The sequence below is a fragment of the Neoarius graeffei genome, chromosome 8 (genome assembly GCF_027579695.1).
Source record: "Neoarius graeffei isolate fNeoGra1 chromosome 8, fNeoGra1.pri, whole genome shotgun sequence".
NCBI lineage: Eukaryota > Metazoa > Chordata > Actinopteri > Siluriformes > Ariidae > Neoarius > Neoarius graeffei.
In genome coordinates, this window is record NC_083576.1 from 78,216,326 (window position 1) to 78,234,551 (window position 18,226).

Here is an 18,226-nt window from a genome sequence, read left to right on the forward strand (position 1 = left end):
TGGAAGTCTTGGTGAAAATAAACACTTTCTTTGCTGCTGTTCCTCAATGTTGGCTGTGGTAAACTACTGGTAGTACACGTCCAAAATGGCGGCCGCGTTTGTCGTGACGTCACGTGAAAAGGGTCCATAGATACACATCTCACGGTATGCAGCCAAACTGGCCTTGACTGGGGGACTTGACCCCTACGAAGTGGACAAAGATGCATTTTCAAGTGACTCTGCAGGGCTGCCAAAGCCTGAAACTGACTTCATCAAACTTTAAAGGCTGTCTGATATATACAACTTTCATATATTCACAGCGCGCCTTTTGGCGGATGCCGCCTGAATCGCGCAGATCCGATTTTTTTTTTTTGGGGGGGGCGTTGGAGTGTCTGATTATAATTTCAAAGTAAATTCTGTATTAAAGTTACTAAATAAGCAAATCTGTTACAGTCCATGAAACAGGAAGTATAAGGATGAGAAAAAAACAGTTTAAATCGGGAAGCTGCGCACATTTGCACAGTCCTGCACACCGCTCAGGACTACAGAATAGACCTAAAATGTTTTTCAAAAATGACCCTTGCGTGAGTGAAGTGACAAGTGTCAAATAGAAACGTGACAAACGAGCGATATTAAGTGTACATTACAATGTAAACGTACACTCGGCGGTTCCAGTTAGGCATTCTCCAGAGATTGTTCACATGATGTTTTGGTTTCCAAAAACAAACATAGACACAATTGATTGTTTATTTAAACGGCTTACCACTTATAAAATGATCGGAGCAGACTTTGCTGTGTTTGGAAGGCTGATAATCCTTGCGGTTGATTCTCGCAAGCCATAGATTTCTCCTTTGTATGCTGAGTTTCTTTGTTTGCTCGCCTTCGTGCTCCCGTACAGTGGGAATTCCATAAAAGCTCCGCTTGACTTCATCATCTGACCTATTACGACAGCCGTGAATACAAGTTTGCACCATTGCTAGCTTTAAATAAATGTAAATAATATATAAATGAATGTAATTCGCGCGCTACAATGTGTGCTCAGCGACCCGTGCGGTAAGCTAGCCCTCCAAGATGGCCGCCACCAGGGAATCCCCGACTCTGTGACGTCATGTGAAAACTATCTATACCATAAAACAAATATTTGGTTCCATATCATTGGAAACATTAGTTAAGTTTTAATGTTGAATGCCAGTAAGTTTTCAGACTATTTTGATCAAATTAGTATGTAATTGTGTCAAAAAAAAAAAAGTCCTCTCTGAGACACCTAATTTTTCAATATAAAGTAACATATCTAAAATGATTATTTTCATCCTAAAATGTGGTCAAGATATTGGGACGTAAATATTAGAGACAACTAACACAAAGCTTACAGCCTTATATTTAAAAGCACTATGGAAGTAGTGGATTCTGAATTGTCAAAAAAAAATGTCCTCTCCGAGAATCACTTCATTTGTTTCTACCATCTTATAGCAGATTACACAAAACTACCATACACACGTCAAAAAATTACCTGAAATCTGTTCTTTAACTTGTCCTTCACTTAAAAACTGGTACAAGAACCAGTTTGAATCAATTTGAATTTTGGACCCCTTGCCCCTTTTCCACCAAAGCAGTTCCAGGGCTGGTTCGGGGCCAGTGCTTAGTTTGGAACCGGGTTTTCTGTTTCCACTGACAAAGAACTGGCTCTGGGGCCAGAAAAACCGGTTCCAGGCTAGCACCAGCTCTCTGTTGGGCCAGAGGAAAGAACCGCTTACGTCAGCGGGGGGGGGGCGGAGTTGTTAAGACCAACAACAATAACGACTGCGAAAGATCGCCATTTTTAAGCTCCGAGAAGCAGCAGCTGTACAAACGCGAAGTCATTTATTGTTGCTGCTGCTGCTTCTTCCGTGTTGTTTTTGCTTCGATGTTCGCGCCAAGGTTTATGCAAACGTAGCAACGTAATAACGTATACAACGATGTAACTGACGTATACAGCGACGTAATGACGTGGCTCCGCTTAGCACCGCGAGCTATGGAAAAGCAAACTGGTTCTCAGCTGGCTCGCAAGTTGAACGAGTTGTGAACCAGCACTGGCCCCGAACCAACCCTGGAACTGATTTGTTGGAAAAAGGGTACCTGTGACACAAACTTTGTACCCTGATTGTAAAACAACCCTTTTTTTTATTTTCCTCAACCACTGATTTTTTTTTTTTTTTTTTTTTTACAACTTGGATCTTCTCATCTGGTTATGAACGGATTGAATGTTTACACATCGGTCTATACTCCCTTTCTACAAGAAAGAAAGCACAACTTTATTCTGCTTAAAAAAAAACTAGATAGCACTCGAGCCAACGGTATCGATGGGGATGCCTCTGCCTGGTAGACTACACGCCTTAAGTTGTGATTTGGGGATGGACATTTGACCTCACAGTAATCTTGACCTGTGACCTTTTAACCTCAAAATCTAATCAGTTAATGTTTGTCCCCAAATGCATAAATGGTGGAAGTTTGGTGAAATTCCTTTCATTAGCCTTTGAGATATCGTGTTCACAAGGTTTCGGGACGGACGGACAACCCGAAAACACAATGCCTCCTGCACCTTAAGGTGGCGGAGGCATAAAAAAGGGGGCGGCTTTAGTGGTTAGCACGGTCGCCTCACAGCAAGAAGGTTCCGGGTTCGAACCTAGCGGCCGGCGAGGGCCTTTGTGTGTGGAGTTTGCATGTTCTCCCAGTGTCTGTGTGGGTTTCCTCAGGGTGCTCCGGTTTCCCCCACAGTCCAAAGACATGCAGTTAGATTGACGTGGGGCGGCCTTGGGCTGAGGTGCCCTTGAGCAAGGTACCTGACCCCTGACTGCTCCCCGGGCGCTCTGGTGTGGCTGTGTGTGTTCACTGCTTCAGATGGGTTAAATGCAGAGGATGAATTTCACTGTGCTTGAAGTGTGCATGTGATGAATAAAGGTTTCTTCTTCTTAAATCACACACTTGTGAAGTTTCCTCCCTGCGTTTAACCCATCTGAAGCAGTGAAAACACACGTACCCAGAGCAGTGGGCGGCCATGCTAACAGCGCCTGGGGAGCAGTCGGGAGTCGGGGTCTCGCTCAAGGGCACCTCAACCCAAGGCCGTCCCATATTAACCTAACCGCATGTCTTTGGGGGAAACTGGAGCACCTGGAGGAAGCCCACGCAGACACGGGAAGAACATGCAAACTCCACACAGAAAGGCCCTCGCCGTCCGCTGGGTTCAAACCCAGAACCTTCTTGATGTGAGGCGACTGTGCTAACCACTACACCACTGTGCCGCCTGAGCATGTGGTGTTGGAGGTTTTTTCACAAAACTTAAATAAAAAAAAAAAAGCAGCAGTTTGTAGTGAAGTGAAGGCCAATTTATGCTGACAACCCAGTCCTCGCAGACGGTGTCGCAGATAGTGTCTGCGTAGCCCCCCCCCACCTTCGCAGACGCTCTGCGCGCACCTCCCAAAAATTGTGACCACCGCAGAAGCCTCGCAGACAGCGTCGCAGACGAGGGCTCTGATTGGTCCACTCTACATCCGCTGTACACGCACTTCCGCTTCCCTACTTTCCCGGTTTGTTTTGTTTTCACGACCGGCATTTTTAAAAACACGAGCGAAGATGGAGTAGCATGAAGAGCGGTTGATTGAGGAAGTACGTACATCTATACGACTCCAGTTCTAGTCATTAGAAAAAAAAAAGTTCTAGTCATAAGTAACCGGAGGATAAACACTCCACTAACCACACCCACCAACCTAGCGACTTCGCGCCCCCTTGCGTTGTGGCGGTGAATAACATCGCGCACGCCTATTACTCCCCGCTCAACAATAAATTACAACTGTCTGCGAAAAGCTATCTGTGAAAGCCTTGTCGCAAGAGCATGCAGAGGCTTTGAGGTTTCTCATGATTGATATACAGCAGGGAGAAATCAAGCTATCCATGATGCGTCACTGATACTAAGGTGTTATGTGATGCCGGGAGCCTGATTTTTCTTCTGATGAGGAATTTCTACTGTTCATGTTTCCAAATATGAATGTTGGGAACGATTACGTTGTAGGAGGCGTTTAGTGGACGGTCTTACCCAGAGCGACGTACAATGTACCCATTTGGGGGTTAGATGCCTTGCTCAAGGACACTTCAGTCATTCCTGCTGTTCCAGGGAATCGAACCGGTTACCGGTGTCCAAGTTGTTGGAAAAAAAAAATTCGAGTCGAGTTTGAGAACAAGACCCCATCCATACCATTCGATGGTGGCTGTTTCTGCTTTTGTGTGAAACCGTGTCTGCTACTGTGGTGGACTAACGTTACTGCTCAACTGCGCCATTTTAGTTAATAGGCTACAGATAAAAAGCTTGTTTATTGCTCAGCAAGCACCGCCCACTTTCAGTTATGAGAGAGGGTTAACGAGCTAGTTCATCGATCAGCAAGCAAGCCCCGCCCACTATAACAGAGCTATGAACATAGCGTATCACTTTCTTCTCTGGGTGGAGTCTTGCCAAATTATGGTTGAAGTTGGAGGTTGTCCCAGTCGTCTCCTTGATGGTTCTTCTACATATGGAACACACGGGGTGCACGTTTTTTTTTTTTTTTTTTCTTTTCCTCCTCCTTCCCCACTGCACGAGAAGTCTGTATTGGCAAAGCGGACAATCCTAGGAGCGTTCTCTCCAAGCATTTTAGCGCCATTAACGTTAGTTTGTTCCTGAACGAGACGTATGAACAGGTGAATGTGCATTCTCTTCTCTTGCACGAAATTAGTTTAAAAGTTAATGTAGATATAAATATTTTATGGCATGTTATAAAAATATTAAGAAAAAGTCAGTCCTTGTCTCCAGTTTACGAGTCCGAATACAGTTTATGCTTGAGACCGAGTCGGAGTCCTGGACCCGAGTCGGACAAGCCTGGCTCATGGCTTCCTCTTGAACAGGTCTTCTGGGACATAAAGCCTAGCATGTCAGAATTTTTGTTTTCCCACCTTGTTTGACAGCTCCTACGATGTGTTCCTTGATTGCCAATTTGATTTGACGCTTTCTTGACCCTCCTCCCTGATGACGTGCAGGGACATGAACGATGATTGGTGGGTGTCACACTTGGAGTGTTGTCACTCAGTGCGTTTACATGCACATCCAAATCGAGCTACTGTCGGTAATCGAGCTAAGGGTCCCAGCAGGGGTGCCAGAGAAATCCAATCCTACATGCACACAAGTTAATCGAGCTATTGTGTGAGGTACATTGTGCACCCGAGCCACAGGTGGCGCTACACGCCCCATCGTGTTGGTACACTTCCGGTTGTCGTCATGAAGAAGAGCTATTCAAGAGTATAAACAAAGTTATCAGCAGTGTTGCCAGATACTGCTGACGTTTTCCAGCCCAAAACATGTTCAAATCCGCCAAAATGCACTTAAAACCGCCCAATCTGGCAACACTGGCAGTTCCGTGTTCACAAGTTCCGTGCTCAAGCTGTTAGGCTTGCTCTAACAGACTGTATGGCTACAAACTGTCCTGCGCAGACCACTGTTTTGTAAGACAACTTATTTTGCACAATTGTATATTTTTCTAAAGTCCATTTTTTGCTTACAAAATTTTTTTTTTTTTTTTGCTTACAATTTAACTTGTGTCTTAATAAACACAGTTAAATTGTTTTGCTTTTATTGACATTCTTCAGATGTTGGATGGAGATATATAAAAAATATTACACACACACACACACACACACAATGACTTGTTTATGTATACAATTCACAGCTATGCAACAGATGTATTTGGTGATACAGTAAGTGAGCTAAAATTTAACAGTGCAAACAATGCCACAAAAAGAAAAGATTCATGCCGTTGTCATGCCGACCGAGGCTGTTGTGTTTCCAGCTTGTGGTCTCGTCACTTCCGGAATGGGCAGCGCTGAAGTAAGTAGCTCGAATACGTAGCTCAATAGGGTTTACATGCACTAAGTAGCTCGGCAGAAATCGCATAATCTAGGTCGTGTATCTCGATTCCGAGAAATCAAGTTCGGTTCAATTTCAGCCGAATTAAGGTGTATACATGGCATTTTGACCTTCGATTTCAGTCGAGCAACGGCAGAAATTCGATTCTCTCTAAGTGCATGTAAACGCACGGAGTCTGTCAACCAAGAAACAAGAATCTATGGCACTAGGATCACCTAATCTGGCACGGTGACCATCGTGTAGTCTGATCCCGGGATTAGTCGATTTTCTCAAGCCCGAATCAAAGCCAAGTCGATGATATATTTTTAGTTTGGTTTCACAGTGCAGTTAATTAAACGAATCCAAAAACAAGTAGGCTTAATCTAGTATAATTCTCATTCGTTATTCAGAAATGCCTTTTTCCTCTTGCCGAAGAGACACAATTTCCAAACACAGCTTAAATAATTCATTATTAAGTAACTAGTTTAAGGCACCTCTCTCTCTTCTCTCCCTTTTTTTTCTCCCTCTTCTCATTGACCCAAATGTCCAGAACACCTTGCCTCACATTTCCAGTGTCTTTTTGGCTCTATTCGCCTCTCGTGGCCCAGTTGATGATGATCAGCTCATGTTTGAGTCACTTCTTGTAGCCTGGTTGATTGAGTCAAATCACTTTCACACTGAGCTCTCCAAAAACACTTCGCGTTCACACTTTTGGTTATTTTAGTCCTTGTGTAATCGCTCGAGTCGCAGAGTAAACCCCTGCACATATGAAAGTATCCGAAGTGTATTAGAATAGAGAATATCTTGTAAATAAATACAATGAAATTGACATTCTGTACTTGGGTGATATTTATAAAGGATGGATTTTTTTTTTTTTTGGTTTTGTCTAATCTGGTGTAAGCATTTAGATCACTATGAAAGGGGGGGAAAAGAAGTATTGCAGTTATTTCTGCCAATGCCTTGTGATTCGAGCAAAGTAGTAATGATCAGCTTGCGATAACTGACTCAGTTTTATTTTCCTCTCTTTTTAATAGTGTTTTTCAAGCCTCTGAGCGATTCGAGTGCTGAAATGAGACAAACTGGGATTTATCCCTCTGAAAGTCATTGAACCGTTTGTGTAATTAGGAAACTTGACTGAAGTTGACGCGCTTACAGAAGGCAGAAGCGAGTAACAAAAGGTGGAAGCAAACGGTTTTGTTTGCTAACACTTTCTGACCTCAAGGGTGAAATTCTCTCTCATTTAAGCTTGTTTTTGTTTGATGACCAAACATGGCTCTTGGTGATTTTCCCGTTGTTTACGTGCGTGAAACGGCAGCGGCATCAACAGGTGTCTTTCTTGATTTTGCTTCCCTCCTTCTCCTCCTTTTTTTTTTTTTTCTTAAACCCTGGTGGTTGTGAACTCTAAGATCGGTGAGAGGCCACCTGTCTCTGGCAGCAGTTGAACAGAGACGTACGTAACTCGATACGTTTAGCTGGAGGCTCTTCAGTAGTGTCAAGCTGCCCTGGGTTCAGAAACGACCTCATAACATATGCTCGAGCTCTCTGTCCACACGTTTTGATCAAACTGGCTTTCTTTAAATAAAGATCTTTCAGGTGCAAGTAAAAAAAGAAGTTACGAATCCATTGATGCCTGACTAGCCTCTTCTTAAATATAATAATTTCTGCTTTAGTTTCCTCTTTAAAATTCTCAGGTATGCTTTCGAGTTTGCTAATCGTCCTCCTAGTTTGCTTCAGGCGCTGCAGATTCACATTGCAGAGACGTGGTTTTGTGGGTGTGGGTGTGTTGTCCTGTCTAGACTTGTGCCATATGTTGTGCTAGCATAAGCTCTTGTGTGTAACTTGGCGTGCCTAATTCCCGTCAGCGAACTGCAAGGCTGACTCCGGTAATATCTCTGGATGCAAACGTCTTTCATGCATTTTAGTTTCGTTTCTTTTTTTTTCGATCACACCGGTATAATTGGCGACGTGTTAGACGAGACCTGAGTGTTGGGTGGCACAGTGTAATCATAATCACCCTGTTTCTCTTTTCTTTTTCAGGTATGGCCTTACAGGTTTTGGTTTGCCCACCGCATGCGCATCAGCCCCAGACAAGTGCCTTTAGCAGTGTGAGGAAAGCGGAGGCCAGCAGCTGTGTGTACCATGAGAAGCCTCCTCGCACCTACGTGGTCGGCGTGAACCTTGGCATCGCGCATCCAAACAATATCAGCATTCCTACATCTTTAAAGACACAGGAGGGGGAGGGGTACTCGTTACGGACTGTGGCTCCTGGAGAGCCGCGTAGAGGGATTCTTTCTTCCTACAGGTGTGTAGGAGACGGAGTGGGGGAGGAGGAGCAGGAGGAGGGAGAGGACGAGAAGGAGAACAGGGGGACGTTTGACGGATGTGGGTTTGAACGCGGGAAAGGCGAGGAGCAGGGCACGAGGACCATGCAGATCGTCGAGGAGCGTCCGGCACTGCCAGCCATGCTGCAAAGCAACGTAGGCAGCACGGTGGCCTCCAATCAGAATGTGGCCGGGACAGGGGGCGGGGCCAACGATGGGGACTACCAGCTGGTACAGCACGAGGTTCTGTGCTCAATGAAGCACACGTACGAGGTGCTGGAGTTCCTGGGCCGAGGGACGTTCGGCCAGGTCGTGAAGTGCTGGAAGCGCGGCACGAACGAGATCGTGGCCGTCAAGATCCTGAAGAAGCATCCGTCATACGCGCGCCAAGGTCAGATCGAGGTGGGCATCCTGGCGCGTCTGAGCAGCGAGAACGCTGACGAGCACAACCTGGTGCGTGCCTTCGAGTGCTTCCAGCACCGCAACCACACGTGCCTGGTGTTTGAGATGCTCGAGCAGAACCTGTACGACTTCCTGAAGCAGAAAAAGTTCAGCCCGCTGCCGCTGAAGGTGATCCGCGCCGTGCTGCAGCAGGTGGCCACGGCGCTCCGCAAGCTCAAGAGCCTCGGCCTGATTCACGCCGACCTCAAACCCGAGAACATCATGCTGGTGGATCCGCGTCGGCAGCCCTACCGCGTCAAGGTCATCGACTTTGGCTCGGCTAGTCACGTCTCCAAGGCTGTGTGCTCCACCTACCTGCAGTCGCGCTACTACAGGTCAGAAGAGTGTCCTTATGTTGCTTCGTGTGTGTGTGTGAGTTCATCAATCAAGTTGAGGTTTATTATTATTTTTTTAAAATAGATAACATAATCAGGGTTTTTTCTAGAAAAATTTAGTATGAGGGCGCTCACCATGGCGAGGGAGCGGGGGGGGGGGGATGGTGCCGGTTGTCCCCCCCCGCCGTGCAAAGCCTTTGAAAATGCTCCAATGGGACATTCTGAGGCTATCTGAGAGGGAAATTGTAACAAATTGTCTGTCAACATTGAAAAAGAAGTAATCTTCTTCTGCCCCGGACAGTCTTTGGCTTTCTTCCGCTTCGTGCCGCGGGATGACATCTTTAAATGCCCAAGTGTCAACAAAAACAACTCGTGAACTACTTCTGTCAAAAGCTCCCGCGCCGGTGGGTGAAAGGTCATTCAGTCTCGAGAAATCTCGCTCTACAAGTCAGCTGACCTTGTATGTAACCCATGTCAAATCTCGCGAGAGCAGCCGCGACAACGAAACAACATGGCGCCTCAGTCTGGAAAACGCCAATTCGGATTGTTTTTGCACCGTCTGGCGGTGTATCTACTATGATTGGAATATTTTTGGAGCAATTATAACGTATTTGATGATCAGGCACATTGTCACGTGGTGTTGCTGGGATGTTTTCACGGAGTCGGTAAGGGGGCGCACGCCGAGAGTAAGAGGGCGCAGCGCCCCTGTTCCCCCGTTTAGACGAAAGCCTGATAAGGGCAATTCCATGTAAATGTCAACCTCACCATGCAAAAATAAAGCAACATGTAATACATCAAAACCACTCCCAGAGATATCACCTAGGCCTGTATTTTACAGATGTGAATAAGTTGAACCAATTTGTAACCAACCTAATATGTCACTATCAGTCTTTCTTTCTTATAATGTAAAACCCAAGCTAAAATCAACTTTGATCATGTACAATTCTATATTATTACCACAAGCCACAGGAATGTATGCTAAAATCCACAAAACAGCAAAACAATAGCCATCCTAAATATTATTTAAGAACTTTGATAGTTTTAGCTGATATTTAGAGAGTTTTTCAAAGGGTTATGGTGGTTAAATTGTTGATTTTCTAAACACATGCCATGTCTACGGTATTTCAGACGCGTCACATCCATAACGCTGACTTTTCCTTCCGAAACTCTGCATGAAATACAAAATATTTTAAAAGATTTTTTAATATTCACCTTGGACCCCTCTATCAAATGGATATCTCCATTTCGACATTAGGTTTACAATTTCACAGAGTTTGATAAAAATGTACAGTCACCTAAGAAAAGTGATACTTTTTCTGTCACGTCCATAACGCATCTTTTATTGGCGTTTTCTGGCATGCCCTAGATGTACTATGGGAATTGTTCTTGTTCTATCACTTCTCCAGTATGGTACAGCCTTAAAATATGCAACACCTGTTTAAATACTGGGAGACGATAAAACATGCATTGGGTCATTTGTTGCCATTTTGAGTTCAAGTGTCACGTCCATAACGCTGGAATTGCTCATAATTAAAATCATGTACAAGGTAAAATAGGTTTTTCTATGTCACTAAAGTGAATGCAAATAAAGGAAGGAAAAATGGACGTGTTAATTATTCTCCCTTCAGCCCAAAAGGTATTCGATCGGTCGTGACGGGTTTGCTTTTTTAGTTTGGCACTCACGTTACCACGGTAATGTTTACAACAAGTAAGGCGAGGTTAGAGTAAACAGCAGGAGTAGGAATTTTCTTCACGTTCTTCAGTGCACAGTTCGGTGTCGCTCCGTGAAGGAGATGGACCCTGGTTCGAGGTGTATAAAACATGGATGCTGCATGAAATGGTGTGTAAACTGATGAATAACTTGGTAACAGGATCCCAGTGCCGTTACTTAAAGATAACTGGCGTGCATTTATGGTAATCAAACAGCCCGACGCTTCACTGCAGTTCATTCGTCAGTTCCTGGTTCGAGCCGTTGTGTTTGCGGTTTTTTAATTTAAGGAAGTTCAGCAACAGGCGTTTTACTTTTGTAGTTTACCAAGACGGTCATGTAACACTTCTTTTTATTTGTTTTTTTTTTTGTTCTGCAATTCTGATTTCTACAACGTTACCTACTTCACTTGACTGTTATGTTGTCACACCCAGCTCTTGCATAGCAGTCTGAACCGAAACATTTGCAGAAGAGTTAAAGAGCAAAAGTGGTGAAGAATCACAAGGCCATCATCATCAATCGTCTCTTTTTGTTTTCCCTGTGAAACGTGTCCAGCATTACTGACCCTTCCACCCAGAGACGTGTTGTTTACATGCACACTGAGCTGTATTTGTTTGCCGTGTCGCGATGATCTGCATGCTCTGGTACTTTGTTCTTATTCATCTCTTCCGTTGAGGTATTTGAGTAGGCTCGAGGGCACGGTGTTTCAGCAACCCCTCATTGCATTGTGTACAAATCTGGTTATGGGGCTTGAAATAAATAAACAGTCTGGCATGGATTATTAAAGGAGAGCTGAAGTCATTTTTAAACTTGCTTTATTTCTTAATTAACGTGTTTATTAATTTACGTTTTCGGTTTTAGTAACCTTATATCGTGCCTCGTATTGGCAACTAATTGCAATTAAATATCCTACTCATCGGCCTATTCGGTTTTTAGCCATGTTGAATTTAGTTCGTTTGGTCCGCGGCAGGCGTCATGTATCTACGCAATCTTGTACGAGACTCCGAAATGTTAAGTGTCAGCCAGGTGTCAGTGCTGCCATTTTGAAAACTGTTTTCCGAACGAAGTATTGCACAAAAACGAGCTTAAATGACGATTATTGCCTACTTTTTTCAAACTTTCCTGATTGCTATCAAAACAAACAAAAAACTTCTGACTTGATCACGTCAGCATTCGAAAGAGGGTGCACACGTCTTTTGATAACGTTGGCAGATGTCGGTCACTTTGATTTCTGCTGCACGTTTTACAAACACTCATAACTTCCTATAGCAGTGACAAAATAGCGATCGAAAATGCATTCCGATATTTAATAAAAATGAGAAATAGAATTTTGATAAATTTGCCTTCAGTTCTTCTTTAATCAAATTATACTATGCACTGAGAGGCTCCGGTTGAAATTAGGGATTCTCTGAGGTGACTGGTGCAGCCCTGAAGAAAATAGTCCAGTACCAGTCACCAGAGAGAATCCATAATTTCAACTGGAGCCTCTCGGTGTAGGGTGTATTAGATTTACAGGTAGTCGTCGACTTATGACTGCGTTTGGTTACGACTGACCAGTCGTAAACCGATCTGGTCGTAAGTCAGCCTATGTTAAATGAACGCAAGTATATTGTGATGTGTAATGATATTGTAATCATCTTAAAGTCTTATCAACATTTTCTTATTTCATTACCTTGGCTCATTATTTGCTTTAAGTCAAACACTGCATGCTACACTGCGTACAGTACAATTCGTTTAATATGTGCAAAACAAAAAATACGAAATACAGGTGTGAAAAATAGAAAAAATTGAAACGTACCAAAATAGAAATGTAAAACCTAGCAAAATACAAAATATAGTGACCGCTGGCATCACTGGTGCTTGGCTGTGGGTCGTCTATGTCATCAGCTGTTGCAGCGCTCGGGCTGGCGGGAGCATTTGCTCATTTCATAAACCAGGAGCTGGGGCGGAAACTGTATGAGGGAGTGCGAGAGAGACTGCACATGTGCCTGGAGCTGAGGCGGAAACTGTTGTACGTGGCGAGAGGCGCTGCCGGGAGCTGGGGCGGAAACTGTCGTACGCTCAGCTGGGAAACACTTGCCAGTCATAACCAGACGGCCATAAAGTTGATCGGTCGTAAGTCGACGACTACCTGTATATCCCTCATCAAAAAATTCCAAACTGTCAAGATTTGAATCTTGGCATACAGTGGCATGCAAAAGTTTGGGCACCCTTACTGAAAATGTCTGTTACTGTGAATAGTTAAGTGAGCAGAAGATGAACTGATCACCAAAAGGCATAAAGGTAAAGACGAGACATTTCAGCGTTTTCTGCAAGATTTTGTGAATTATTATTTTTTTGTACAATTGGAGAGTGAAAAAAGAAAAGGAACACCATGCGAAAGTTTGGGCACCCCAATACATTTGAGTTCTCAGGTAACTTTTAGCAAGGTTCCAGACCTTAATTACCTTATTGAGCTGTGGCTTGTTCAAATTCTTCGTTAGGAAAGGTCAGATGATGCAGATTTCAAAGCTGTATAAATTCTCTGACTCCTCAAACTTGTCCCTAAAATCAACAGCCATGGGCTCCTCTCAGCAACTCCCTCGCATTCTGAATAATAAAATAATTGATGCTCACAAAGCAGGAGAAGGCTACAAGAATGTAGCAAAGTGTTTTCAGGTAGCTGTTTCCTCAGATTGTAATGTTATTAAGAAATGGCAGTTAACGGAAACGGTGGAGATCAAGGTGAGGTCAGAAAGATTTCGCAGACCCGGGAGTGGTGGTGCACTGTTGGACTATGCAGAGACACCTGAACAAATATGACCTTCATGGAAGAATAGAGAAGAAAACCGTTCCTGCGTCCGAGCCACAAAATTCAGTGTCTGAAGTTTGCAAATGAGCATCTAAATAAGCCTGATGCATTTTGGAAACAAGTCCTGTGGACTGATGAAATCAAAATAGAACTTTTTGGCCACAATGTGCAAAGGTATGTTTTGGAGAAAAAAGGGTGGCAAATTCCAGGAAAAGAACACCTCTCCAACTCTGAAGCATGGGTGTGGATCGATCATGCTTTGGGGTTGTGTTGCAGCCAGTGGCACAGGGCACATTTCATTGGTCGAGGGAAGCATGGATTCGAATAAATACCAGCAAACTCTGGAAGCAAACATCACACCGTCTGTAAAAAAGTTGAAGTTAAAAAGAGGACGGGTCCTACAATAAGACGATGATCCAAAACACACCTCAAAATCTACAATGGAATACCTCAAGAGGCCCAAGCTGAAGGTTTTGCCCTGGCCCTCACAGTCCCCCGACCTAAACACCATTGAAAATCTGTGGATAGATCTCAAAAGAGCAGCGCATGCAACACAGCCCAAGAAACTTGTAGAACTGGAAGCCTTTTGCAAGGACGAATGTGTGAAAATCCCCCAGGTAAGAACTGAAAGATTATTCGCTGGCTATAAAGTGTTTACAAGCTGTGATACTTGCCAAAGGGGATGTTACTAGGTACTAACCATGCAGGGTGCTCAGACTTTTGCTTTGGGCCCTTTTCCTTTTTTTGTCATTTTTGAAAATGTAAAAGATGAAGAGGAAAAAATTGTTTTTGCTTAAAAATATAAAGGGATTGAGTCATCTTTATGCCTTTTGGAGATCATTTCAACTTGCTTAACTGTTCACAGGAGCAGCAGTTTTGACCGGGGGTGCACAAACATTTGCATACCACTGTAAACTCAGTGGAGGCAGCCATGTTTGTTGTTTACGTCAGAGCAACCGTTGACCTGCACGTGTGCAGCGCGCCATGCTGTCACCCGTCTTGCTAGGCATGATCATGATATGTAAATCTAGAAGAAGAACTTTATTCATCACACGCTTATGAAATTCCTCTCTGCTTTTAACCCATCTGAAGCTGCGAACACACACACGCACCCAGGCAGCCATGCTAACAGCGCCCGGGGAGCGGTTGGGAGTTAAGTCAAGGGCACCTCAGCCCAAGGCCATCCCATATTAACCTAACTGCATGTCTTTGGACTGTGGTGGAAACCCATGTAGACATGGGGAGAACATGCAAACTCAACACAGAAAGGCTCAACACTGCTGGCCACTGGGCTCGAACCCAGAACCTTCTTGTTATGAGGCAACCGTGCTAACCACTTAGGGCCTCTGCATGCTCTTGCGACAAGGCTTTCGCAGATAGCTTTTCGCAGACAGTTGTAATTTATCGTTGAGCGGGGAGTAATAGGCGTGCGCAATGTTATTCACCGCCACAACGCAAGGGGGTGCGAAGTCACGAAATCGCTAGGAGTAGTTGGTGGGTGTGGTTAGTGGAGTGTTTATCCTCCGGTTACTTATAATGACTAGAACTGGAGTTGTATAGATGTACGTACTTCCTCGATCAACCGCTCTTCGTGCTGCTCCATCTTCACTCGTGTTTTTAAAAATGGTGGTCGTGAAAACAAACCAAACTGGGAAAGTAGGGAAGCGGAAGTGCATGTACAGCGGATGTAGAGTGGACCAATCGGAGCTCTCTTGTCTGCGACGCTATCTGCGAGGCTTCTGCGGTGGTCACAATTTTTGGGAGGTGCGCGCAGAGCGTCTGCGAAGGTGGGGGGGCTACGCAGACGCTATCTGCGACGCCGTCTGCGAGGACTAGGTTGTCAGCATAAATTGGCCTTTACACCAATGTGCCGCCCACACAGAAATGCTTGCGGAGCCACAGCTGTGACTCGAATCGGCCCTTTTGCTTGGAATTGTGACGTCAGTTCACGGTATATCCAGGATATGCCATAACTGACTCACACCGTATCCATGTTTAAAAATTTTGACGTCAGAAGATGCGTTGCTTAATCAATGGTGGAAGTATTTTTTGTCACGTGAGCCATCCGTGGCCAATCTCTGCATGGGAATTTTTTGATGAGGGGATATAATTATTTGCCAGAGTGGTTTAGAGCAAATCATCTGAATTTGTCCCTGAATATATCCTGAAAATCAGATTGTGATTTTTACATGCAATATGAAGAATAACCAAACTTTGGCCATCAGACGTGATGTTCTACCTCACACACTTGTGTACAAAAGGATAACCATCGTGAGTCATTCCCTGTTGGGCTGAACTAGTTAGCTAGCTCGCTGTGCTTTGTTACATCAGACTGGGCAGCTCAACTGGAGCTTTCACTTGTCAGGACGGTTAGCTAACGAATTTTATAATTTGTCCGTACGTGATAATTAAGCACAAGACAGAAGTTAAGTGTTACGTGAGGCGCATGACGATATTTCCGTTCCTTTTATTTATTTATTTATTTATTTATTTTTAAAAGCCAGAGCATAGAGTATGAAGTTTGCGAGGTGGGAACCTAACAACCTCGAAGCTTGCTTACTTAATAGTCCGAAAGGTTAAGCTAATCAGAAGGAAGTGTTATGGAACGTGTCAAACATGAGGACACATCCATCCTGCGTGAAGTCGGCAAACAAATGTTAGCAAAACAGCCGTTAGGTTACTGTACGAGGTTTTCACACTGTCCAGAATTCACAGCATGGGTATCTAGAGGAAGTTACCGTAAACTGTTGTATATACGCACACTCCGGTTTCTAAAGTAGCTGGACTGAATGCGATATGAAACGCAGGTTTGAACCAAGCTGTAGTGTAATCCGGAATTAATTTTAGAAGGATGAGGAAATGTATTTTTTTTTTTTTTTTTTTAAATTTTCTCATCTCTACAGTTAAATTAGTAACAGCAGCTCTCAAAGGAAACACTTGAGTATTAAGAGAATTCCTCCAAAACCTCCTGAAGCGTGGATCCGCCCACCTCGGCGTGTCTCTGTGAGACAGTTTCTAAAGCCGTTGTACACCTCAGGAATCCGCATGGAAAGTAGAGACGGTTTCGTGCTTCAGGCTCGGCTTTGCATGCACGCGCTGGCAGCGCAGCGTTTCTCACGGCCGTGAGTTTGTTTGCCGAGACGATGATCTGGATTATATCAGCGTGACGTTTCGTTCCTCATCTCTTGACTCCTCAGTGATGCACAAACGCAGCTTGTATTTAAAAAAAAAAAAAAAAGGTCCTGTTTGCTTTGAAGCGTGTTCTCGAAGTAGTTTTGATTTACAGTTTGGTTCTATGTTGAAAAAAAGGGAATTTTGTTTTCCCTGTGCTTGACCTGGAACTTCTATTTAAATGGAGGTTTTGAAGATTTAATGATTTAAAGATATTCGGGAAGGACAATATGATGTGAGAAATTAAGCCTTACTTGGATCCATTTATTAAAAAATAAACTTGAACAAAATATTTTTCTCTTGTTGTTCTAAAGCACGTCATCTGCTCCAAGGAAATATTGTACTTTTTTTAAAGGGAGGGGAAAAAGAAACTATGAAGGCGTTTTATTAAAAGATTCTGACTTTCAAGCTGCTGTTGATTTTTATTTTTTATTTATTTATTTACTCCCCCCCCCCCCCCCCCCCCCGGCCCTCACCTTAGCGCTCTTCTCCCCCACCCAAGAAGTGATTTATGAGGCGTACATGCTGCGTTTGACTGAAACTCATAACTCCAACCTCTGACGAGGGGGGGAAGCAAAGAAAGCCTTAACTAAAAATTCCTGCTCGTACTCGGGATGAACATCTCCTCAACTCTGGTTTCAACAACTGATGTTGCATCAAAATGTCCGTTTACAACATCAACGGTCAACAGCGTAGTTGCTTCTTGAGACAGTAGTATCAGGAGTTGCTGATAGATTCCTGTCAGTGTTTAAAAAAGACCTGCGTTGTGCTTCGTAAGCTGCCTTTCGTCTGTTTTGTATCCAAGACGAACTTTTGAATAACCTGCTTGTCTGACTTAGGAGCAGAGCAACACCTCTTTCTCTGACGTCTGTCTGAACAGACAAAGCGGCCTTTTTAAATATAAAATCAGGGCGACTTCACTATACAAGAATTTGATACGCATGTCCGGTCCTGTTCACCTGGTATTAATATGTTGTGGGTGTCCAGAAGTGCCGGTGACCAGCGGTTTTCTGTCTACGCAGGCGGTCTGCACCGGCTACTCGATCCCAGAAAAAAAAAACTTGCTTTTTGATTATTTCAAACAATTTTAGATCATCTCGACAGCCCATAATTTGCTGCAAATCCAATTATTCCACCTTGAAATGGTCTTCGATTCAGGTGTAGCATAACCGGAAGCGCTGCCGTATTTATTGATCGATTCTTGTGCTCTGATTGGCTGAGCCAGACCATGTGGCCACGCCGTAGCGTATGTAGTTAGGTTACAGAGTCCGGCAGCGTACTACAGAGGGTAACTGAGAGAGCCAAGTGTGCACACATCTGGATGGAAATTTCAGACCTACTTTGCAAGTATTTTACTGGGAAACGGTTTATTGATTAGCCGAGAATGCCTCAGAAGGCATGTAAATTTTAAAATTTTCCGGGGGTGTGTCATACCTCCATACTTCGGAAGCCATTCAAGTTCACAACATTGGTCATTCACGTTTTCTGAACCAATCAGGGCGCGAGACTATCTTGTACGTTTGAATCAGTTTCTAAAGCGTCTTTCATCATGACACGACATGAGGATTTTGAAAG

General features: G+C 44.0%; 1 protein-coding gene across 2 annotated transcripts in view; it reads left to right on the forward strand.

The window, feature by feature from the left end:
• hipk3a (homeodomain interacting protein kinase 3a) overlaps positions 1 to 18,226 on the forward strand; it is a 148,074-nt gene that overhangs the window by 2,345 nt on the left and 127,503 nt on the right. For both annotated transcript variants that reach the window (XM_060928286.1, XM_060928287.1), the window contains exon 2: positions 7,922 to 8,981. In XM_060928286.1, the coding sequence (XP_060784269.1) occupies positions 7,924 to 8,981 (1,058 nt within the window). In that variant the 5' untranslated portion in view covers positions 7,922 to 7,923. The remainder of the gene's footprint in view (positions 1 to 7,921; positions 8,982 to 18,226) is intronic.